Below are 10,222 nucleotides of genomic sequence, written 5' to 3' on the forward strand. Positions count from 1 at the left end.
CGATCCTCAGAATTTATAAGATCTGCTTCCTTACTACAATTCAACTCATTTATAAGGTGCCCCAAGATTTTTGCCAGGGTGTTCTTCTTTGGATTTTCTGAGCGCTTGTGTAACTGTTCAGACAAAGATTAAATTACATTATAAATCAGGTTGGCTGAATCTCCTCTACTTGAAATTTAAGCTCTTGTATCTGAAATCTGATTGAATTGTCATCCATCTCTCTTTCTCAGGTTTCGGTTCGAATCGATTTTGTGTACCATGGCGTCTCTTGGCAGCGGCGAATGCAGAATTAACATCAGTACGTCTAATGAAGAAATTAGCTACAATGAGTCTCGAAACTGGGGATTTCTAAGAAAAATTTGGTTAAATATAAGCAATGTTGTGATGGGGTGGTGTAGAAACATAATGGATGTTGGAAGAGAGGATCCCAGAAGGATTACGCATGCTATAAAAGTTGGGTTGGCATTGTCATCGGTTTCGCTGTTATTTCTGTGGGATCGATTATTCCGCAGGGTGGGATTTGGTAACCATGCAATTTGGGCAGTCATGACTGTCGTTGTCGTTCTCGAATTCTCTGCGGGTATGACTTAGTTTAATTTAATTTATCCCTTGTTCGATTGTTTCTAACGCAACCATCTTTTTCCCCCTAATCGACTAACGTTTAGAATGGCTGTTGTTACTGCTTGAGCAGGGGCTACCATGAAGAAAGGCCTCAACAGAGGAATTGGAACCATGGTGGCTGCATTTCTTGCCTTCCTCGTTTGCCACGTGTCAGAGAAGGTAGTGCGAGGAAAGGCGTTTGTAGTGGGATCTTCCCTGTTCATCGTGGGTGAGTTTTTGTGCTCTCTTGGAATCACCTTGTTGCATTCACCAAATCTCAATTAGTACTCCACTACACTCATTTTACAGGAAATCTCTGCAGGGTAAGAAAACCGAACGAAAACAATTGAGGTTAAAAATCCTTGTTTTGATTGTGATAAAAACGTAACGTTTTCTTCAGCGTAAAATGTGTGTTTTTCGCAATGGGCTGTTACAGATGAACTACTAGTACGCTTTGATTGGTGTGGCTTGTTATCAGTTCGGTAGATTAACTTGTTAATATATCCGACTAATGTAATGGGCATGATATATTTGATGCCAGGATGCGTGGATGAATATTTCAGCGGATGCCGTACTGATGAGAAGGTGGAAGATGAGTCGGAAGATTTCATATACAGAGGATACAAGTCTGTGCTGGACTCAAAGGCTACCGACGATTCTTTGGTAAGCCGACAAAATATATAGTTATTAGAAGAAACTAATTAAGTGGTAGCCATGACAACTTTTGACATTAAAGAATGTTAAATGGATCGTCTGAAAGCAGTGATTGTACATGTTAATTGCAGGAGGCATTTGCTAGGTGGGAGCCAAGGCATGGTCTATTTCGATGCCGGCATCCATGGAAGCAGTATGTGAAAATTGGAGTGAAGCTTCGTTATCTGGCTTATTCTATTGTGGCCTTGCACGGATGCCTTCGATCTGAAATCGAGGTATATTCGTATGCATTTCCTCATTTGGCATCATTACCTTCAATTTACAAATTATCTTCAATGCTGCACTATAGCTGATGAATTTTTGTTTTGCATACGTTTCAGACCCCTCATTCCCTTCGTTCACTATTGAAGAAGCCATGCACCAACGTCGCCGACAAAGCAGCCAAATTACTGGCAGAGCTGTCAAGCTGCATTGAACAAATGAGAATATACGACTTCGAGCCAATATTGGAAGAAGTTCAACATGCACTGGAGGATCTTCAGGTTTCCTTAAATTCTCAACCAAAGCTCTTACTACATTCAACAACAAGAACGCCGAGTCAGAAAATCGTACTTGAGAATGAAAATAGAAAAGAGGAGGTAAGGTGGGGGACGAGAAGAAGATCATGGCATGGAGAAAGTAGTGACGAGAAGAGGTTAATGCTGAGACACCGTGTTGAATTTGGAGAAGCACTTCCATTGGCTACGTTTGCGTGGTTGGTGGTGGAGATCGTAGCGAGCCTTGAGCACGTGGTACACGCCGTGGAAGAGTTCGCGGTAATGGCGAAATTCAAGCCTCACAATCCTTCGACGTCGGATCAAGAGGCTTTAATGATAACTAGATCTGCTTCTCCCCGTAGTTATATCCAGAGACCCAGTCTTGCAAGAACGCCAGAAAGATGTGTACATATCAACAATGTCGACTGATTTTCCCCTTCAATTCACACTCTACTACAGGAGTCAATTTTTAACATCATATGCTAAGGGAAAAATTAAGCTTGCGAAAAAAAAGTCAAATTTTATGATTGCATTATTATATTTTATGTATTGATGATTTACATTAGTCTCATTTTTGTCTCTCTCACAATTGTCATATCATCTTGCTGACACCATGAGCTACTCCTAATCCCAATCTTTCTAAGAGGAGCACATATCTTAACTTCACTATGCATGTCTAATCGAATAATATTATAATTATACCAAGTAATCAATTTAAAAACAATATACACTATTATGACATTGGTAAATTTTTGTAAATTTTTTAAAAACTCTAGTTGTTACACCTACTTCCAATCTTGTTTGAGCAGATGTCAAATAACATTTTTAATTTTCACTTCTTTCTAATTTACTAATATCAATCTATAATACCTTCTATTCTTATTTATTATTATAATTATAATCTCATCACATACTTTTATATCATGATTATTCTTTATTTGTTTCCACTATCTATATCTACATCTCTATAACTCTTGATATTACCTCTTCGGGACCACTACCTCTTATGTTCCAAATATCAAATATATCTTTATTCATGACCAAAAATATTTGTAGTAATCAACAATATTTATCGAAAATATTTCTGATTATAAAACATTGTTCTCTTCTTTCATACGTTTTTCTCTAAATATATTAATATCACTCTTCCTTCAAATGCTTGCTTTATATCATCATTGTTTCATGATATTTACTTCTAGATTTTATTTATGATTTGATCTAACTATATTTAAAAGTAAATTTAATTATTTTTATATTTATTATTAGTTATTATTTTTGCTTTAAAATAGAGTAAAAGAATCTCAAACCTTTCCTTTTACTTGAAAGTTGGTGTGTAGAGTGCTTGGGCACACTTTTTTAGCACAAACAAAAGGTTTGCAATGTAACTACTGCCACCTTCAAACAAGACAATGGAAAACCTTAAATAAATATTATATATTTAAGTTTTGAAACCAATTGTTTTAAATATTATGAATGATTTGAATAGAAAGATTTCTAAAGACCTAGGGATTCATATTTTATAGCTATATAAAGCACACACACAAATATTTACATCCACACATTTGCAAATGTTGAAGTAAGTCATTATTAATGTGTATGCCAATGATTTCATGGGTCTAAAAGAAAAAGAAAAAAGAAAGAAAAAAAAAAGATTTGAAATGTTGAAAAATGTTATAGTTTTTTTTGAAACTTATAAGAAATTGAATAGGATCCTCCACGAGGATATTCATAACAAAATGAAAGACATAATAATAATTATTAATTATAATAATCTCTTTGAGTAAAATATTATGTTTATTTTAATACATTTGTAATTGATTAACGTTTCATGTAAAATAATATTTTTCTCAAAATTATTTTCTAAGTCTTCAAACCTCATTTTTATAATACTAAATCTTATATTAATTAATTAATTTAAATCTATTGAAGGTTTTATAAATTAAAATTTAATTTTAATACCTAGAATTACATTATTAGGACTTTTGTTAGGGTTAGTTTTTTATTGGGGCAAGAGTTAAAGTAAGGATTTAAGGGGTAGGGTAAGCATTAGGGTTTGACATTTAGGATTAGGATCATGGTTTAACATTCATAATAAGTTATTAGGGTTAACCATTTAGGCTTAGGGTTTATCTTAAGATTTAGGATTCAAGGTTAGTCGTTTAGATTTGGTATGAGGGTTTAACATTTATGGTTATTATTAGGTTGGGCGTTATGGTATGGGTATGCATCATAGTTAAGATTGAGATTTATATTAAGGTTAGGTTTAATAGTTAGAGCTAGGATTTAGAATTAGGGTTGTATATTTAGACTTGATGATTAGCAATTAGGATTAGGGTTTAACATAAGGATTGGATAATGATTTAGGGTTTATCATTGAGGATTATAGTTTGGATTTAGATTTACGGTTTAGTTTTTAGGATTATGATGTGGTAATTGGGATTAGGATTTGAGTTTATTATTTAGGGTGTAGCATTTAGAGCTAGGATTATGATTAAGGCTTATCATTTAAGATTTATTTAGTTATTTATGGAAATAGGATATGATATTACATCATGATTAGTATTATAGTTATGAGAAGAATTTGAATTAGGAGAGAATTTTGGTTAAAGTTCAACATTTAGGATTATGATTCAATAACAAGGGCTAGGATTAGTGTTTGATAATAGTGACTAGGACTTATGATTTAGGATCATAATTTAGGGTGGGATTAGGATTAGCGGTTAGCAAATAGGATTTAGGGTTAGAGAGACTTAGACTTAGGTTAAGGTTATATATATATATATATCATAAACGTAACTACAATTGAACTATAATACAAATTCTAACCATAAACTTTAATGAAAAATGTTAATCCTTATGCTTACATAAATTTCACCTTTAATTGTAAGTGTAATAAAAAATCATAACCCTAATTTATTTAATATTCTCACTACAATTATTGTTTGGGTGTTTAAGATTGGAGTTAAAATTTAGGGTTTTTTATTTAGATTATAGTATGGATTATGGTTCTGATAAGGGACACATCATAGTAAATATTAGTGTCAAGGTTAGTGTTTATAATTATGATCAACACTTAGATTTTACCATTAGGATTATAGTTAGAATTATTATTAGGTTTACTATATTTAATAAAATTAAAATAATTGAGAATACTATCCACCTCATGTATACAATTATGTAACATGTCTTTTTCTTCTTCTTTTTTTCTCTATAATGACATTGTGCATAAGTTAAATTGTGTGTAATGTGTTTTCCTGGTTTTTATTTTTTTTATTTTCCTTAAATCTAGGCTTACTTATTAGAGTTTAATTCCACTACACTTCCCTCACACATGTTTATAAACTTCCTCCAATTAATCACTAAGTTGTGTTAAAATTAAACTAAATTTTATCTACCTCAAAAAATTGTAGAACATATATATTATCCTGTTACCTATATTTAATATTTATCCTAGAAATAATAAAAATGATTAATATGTATTTTTAACTATCATATAGTATTCCTATTTTTTTTCAATAATTAGATATCTAAATCATACATTGTCTACTCTAAATACTTATTTGAAGTACTTTGTTACCAATTTTAGGGACTACCTCAAATTGGTTGAGCTATATAGTTGTCAACTGAATGAAAAGTACATATTTTCATTTCAAAAATTTCACAAAAATTGATAAAGTTATACTCATGCTTACTTTTGATCTTATTTTTTTAATAATAAGATAAAGGATAAACTACATACATAGCATAAAAAACTTGAAGTACAACATCAAAATAATGATTACTATCAATCATGTAAGAATATTAAATTTGAAACCAGGCCATGTAATCTCATGAGAAAACCAAAAAATAAATAGTGACAAGTTACAATGCTTATCATATACAAAAAAAAAAATCTTGCTAATAACAAAGAATTAACAAAACGATATTGTTTCACATGAAGGACTAGTCCAATTCACCAACATTAATCTTGCTAGATTTTTCTTTATTTCTCTCAAAAGCACCAATGAGAGGATCTACACCTTGAGGAGTGTAAGTGGTAGTCTCCCAACTTGGGCCTACCTTGTCCCACTTCAATTGGATGGCCCCATTCACTTTTTGGATATCAATGACTTTCTCTTTAGTGAACTATCTTAAAGCTTCACATTCTTCCTAATTTAGCATGTTTGAATAAATGTCAAAGAAATGGACTGGTTGTATACCATCCCTATATACAATCATTATTCCCTCATTAATCTAGATCATGAAGTGGTCCTTGAGGAACTCTACAACCATAGATACTTGTGACATGATATTGAAGAAGGTTGGTTTAAGCATAAACCTAGTAAGTTCCCTCTTGATATTTTGGAAGACTTCATCATTCCTCTTTTTCTAAAGATACAAAATCACTTCAGTAGATAGAAAAAACTAGAACTTGTTAACCACGTTGTCAAATTTATCTACATGACTAGCAAAGACTTCTTTCCAATGTAGGCTTGAATGCCCACTACCCACATTAAGGCTACCAAAAAATATATCCCATATCAAGAAAGAACACATGGTCAATAAATTCAAGATAATTACACATTGGATTAAAAATGGATGGAAACCCAAAAACAATAATCACAGACCCAATAGCAAGTTTTTAAAAGGTAAATATCCATCTAAAACACATCTTCTTAGGTTTTAACACAAGAATGCCACAAATTATCAAGAAATAATTTCTATACAATAATTGGTCAATTAATGTCTCATCTTTGGTTAACTTCCAAGATAATTTCATCATCCCACTTCATCAAATTGTAAATTTTCTTAGTAGACATCTCATTAAATTTGATACCATTGTTTGACTTTAATTGTAGAAGAAAAGCTTGAATTTCCATTATTTTACTAGGAAATAATGGATTAACTCCTATGGAGATCAAAGTAAATATTTTCTTTTGAGAAATTGGAAAGACATACAAAATACACAACTCCTCCTCAGATTCTAACTTATTTTCCATCGAGATGTCTCTAACCTAAGAGAGCCCATCAATATTCCTTGTTTTAGCAGAGCAACGTTGGAAAATGACAAGAGGTTTAGAGTTAAGTGAGACACCTACATAAGTGCAAGAAGTTGGGTCTAACTTTTGGGTAAAAAGTTGAAGTGTTTTTCCTATTTTTGAATTTTTTTGTCAATTGATGTCAAAATTTAAGGCATTTAGAGATTGAATATATAAAAAATTTTAGAAATAAAAATTGTAGTGTTTGGAATCTACTTTTTGAATATGTAATTTAGTTGTGTACCCATATGATAGGATTTTTTTTTATGGTATGGATCTTGAAAAACCAACTTTTCAAAATTATTGTTTCAAGAGCATTTCAGACTCATGTTTGGACAACATAATTTGAAACAAATAAATGAATTTTTGTGAATACTTTTAAAGGAAGTTACCTAACACACCAAGACTGATGATAATATTTTTCATTAATTATTTATTGAAAAATATTTTTATTATTAATTTTTAATTAGCTATAAAGGAAAATTTTAAAACCTCTCATGTATGAACACCATAATTTGATCAAAATATCTTTTTTTTTGTTTAACTTCAAAAGAATTATATAATAATATGATGAGTGGGAGAGCAGGCAACAAAGGGGCTAGAGATTTTAGCTCAGATGCTTACAATGGTGAGGGTGAGGAGTCTAAAGTGAATGAGGATAATGGATGGGGGCACCTTCTTTGTGCTAGTTCCCTTTGGCTTTGTTGAGTGCTATCATGTTTTGGGGGTAGATCTCAGTGGTGCATGGTGGATTGGCTTTTCTATTGTTTAGTGGCTATTTTTTGCTAAAGGATAGTTTCCTTCCAATGGCTCTTGTCCACTCTCCAGATGGGTTTGGCTCTTATGGGTGGTGATTGGAGATGGAAGGTCCCATGTTGGTACTTGGGGTGATGTTGGGTTGTGCGCTGGTTGGACCTCTATAAGGGGTTGAGCTTTGTGGGTGGAGGTGTTTTTTGTCAAAACCTTTGTTCCCCACTTTAGGTTTTCAATGTATGGGGTCTTTTGTCCTAGGTGTGTTGTTGGTCTCTGGCTCTAGTGGACCCTCTTATATTTGAATTTTCTTAGAGATGAGAATACATATGGGTTTTGTTTGGAGGGTTATGTGTAGTGGCTTCATTGATACTTCTTTCCCTTGAAGCCTCCTGTTATGGCTCATGGGGCCCATGTAAATTCTAGGGTTTGTAAGGGCTTGGATGTTGATGGTTTGGTGTATAGGGGAATTATGGTCCATGTCTTTGGTGCTAGTTCTATTAACGAGGTGTTTTCCCTAGATGGGTTTTCATTTTCAAGGGTTTTACTATTGATAGCTCCCCTTGGCTAGGCATTTTTTGTTCATCATTTAGGAATTCTCTTACCCATTGGTGTTTTCTTCTTTGGGGATTCCTTTGGATGCTCATGCTCTGAGGTGAATACTTACTCTATTTGGGACTTGAATCAGGTGAAGGCAGTCATTTCAAATCCTTGGATGCATCTGTGGTAGAGGTTTCCTCTATCCTATTCTTTCAACTTCCAACTTCCTATTGAGGTGGAGGACCCTAATGAGGTGGGGGCAAAGCTCATTGAGGTAGCTGGTTGCTAGAAGAAAGTGGTTGTGAATGTGTTCTACAGGTACTCTCCCATTGTTTGTGATTATCTCTTTCCTATTCCAAGAGATCTGGCTGGTGAGAGCATGTATGGATGATGTTCTTCAAGTGCTATAGAAAGGATGACTCCACAACTAAATAATTTGGTGTGGAGATATGTGTTATGCCATATAGGGATGGGCTAAATCTTACTCTTAGCTTCTAAGGTTGTTGTTCCAATGGAGGTGGAGAAATCTCTTATTGAGGTGGAGATCATATTTGGGCATTGGGAAGAAGAGGAGACTCCTATTGAGAAACTAAATACCTATGCTACTTTTAGTAGTGTTGTTAGTGGAGGAAGGGGGAGTTTCTCTTACCTTTGGGGCTTGGTCTTCCTCCTCTTTTCTCCTCTTAGTATGGTGTTTTGGGAATTTTTGGGGGGTTGGAAGACTTTTAACAACATTTTCCAAGGTTGGACCCTTGCTTGGACCTATGGTTGGATGATATGCATTGTTTTTTCTAATGCTAAAGGTATAGTCTTGTTTGGTCCTATTTCTTTTCTTACTATTCTAAGAGGCGTAGATGGCCTGAGTTTGTTCACTTGTTTCTTATGCTGATTTCTTGTCTTAGTTTCTCTTATGGTCAAGTGATTGTTGGAAGTTTTAAAAGGTACACGTTGGTCCTTTGTTGTTGTTTTTAGTTTAAGTCTATGGCTATTATGGGGGCATTGACCATGATTTTTAGGTCAGTCACTTGTGGACCTTTGTCTTTGACAGAGGGAGATCTGGCTTGTCTAGATCTTTCTTTATTAGGCACTAGTAATGTTCTACTCTTACTGTCTAGTGTTTTACTTGTACTTCAGGTCATCACTTGGTAATTACTACTTTTTTTAATCAAAAACTTCAAAAGAATTGTATCGAAATTGATGGCCAAATTTTAAGGGGTCAAGGCATAGGCTTTGTCTGACCAAGCCTATCCTGACCCAAAATTTAATGTAGGAGAAAATAAATCTTGCCCCATGTTGTAAGAAATGGGCACCCATTATTTGAAATTGAAAAAATGGGTGCCCGTTTTGAAAAAGTCAAATCAGCATTTAAAAAGCATTTAAAATCTCCCAAAAAATAAAATGATTGATTTTTTTTAAAACAAGCACCTGATTTTTGAAAAATGAGTACCTATTTTTAAAAATTTTTTTTAAAAAAAAAAGGGGTGCCCGTTTTTTGAAAATAAAAAATGGGCACCCAATTTTTTTTTAAAAATGTGTACCTCTTTTTTGAATTTTGGATCGGGCACCCAAGCCTAAGATGGGTACCAATTTTTAAAAATTGGTGCTCATTTCTAAAAGAGCATGATCTCAATTTGCAGACTTTTGCAGAATTGAGACCCAACTTCTTGCATCTACCCACATCGCAGTAAGGATTTTTGCAACATAGCATAAGAAGGCGAGGTAGAAATAACCTCTTTACAAACTATAAATTTTCTTAAATAGAATCATGCCCTCCATAGCAACTTAAGCATAGGGGAACCACCTATTTTAATTTAAAAATATCCTAGAACTAGGTCTAGCATAGAAACATCCTTCCACTATTTTCTTTCTTCATAGAATCTTGTAAAATATTTTGTCTGATAAGTACTTTCTATGGTTCATTACCAACTAGGGTTATATTGATCCATTTGGAAGCCAAAGCTAAATGCTGAGTTTTAAGGTCCCGACAACCCAAACTCCCAAGATTGTTACAAGTACTTGACACCATTTTTAGCTTACACAATGCTTATTTTTTGAACCTAGCTGCAATTGAACTATAATACTAATTCTAACCATAAACTTTAATGAAAAACCTTAATCCTTATG

At 33.4% G+C, this 10,222-nt stretch overlaps 1 protein-coding gene across 1 annotated transcript; it reads left to right on the forward strand.

Annotated features, from left to right (window-relative positions):
• Positions 1 to 258: 258 nt before the first annotated feature.
• LOC149563416 (aluminum-activated malate transporter 14-like) lies at positions 259 to 2,219 on the forward strand. The gene is made up of 5 exons (XM_089828171.1): positions 259 to 580; positions 692 to 829; positions 1,142 to 1,263; positions 1,386 to 1,529; positions 1,635 to 2,219. Exons 1-5 carry the CDS (start codon positions 259 to 261, stop codon positions 2,217 to 2,219), a joined length of 1,311 nt encoding a protein of 436 aa, XP_089684297.1.
• Positions 2,220 to 10,222: the final 8,003 nt, after the last annotated feature.

The sequence above is a fragment of the Cupressus sempervirens genome, chromosome 4 (genome assembly GCF_028749045.1).
Source record: "Cupressus sempervirens isolate cs-2001-9-10 chromosome 4, ASM2874904v1, whole genome shotgun sequence".
Lineage (NCBI taxonomy): Eukaryota > Viridiplantae > Streptophyta > Pinopsida > Cupressales > Cupressaceae > Cupressus > Cupressus sempervirens.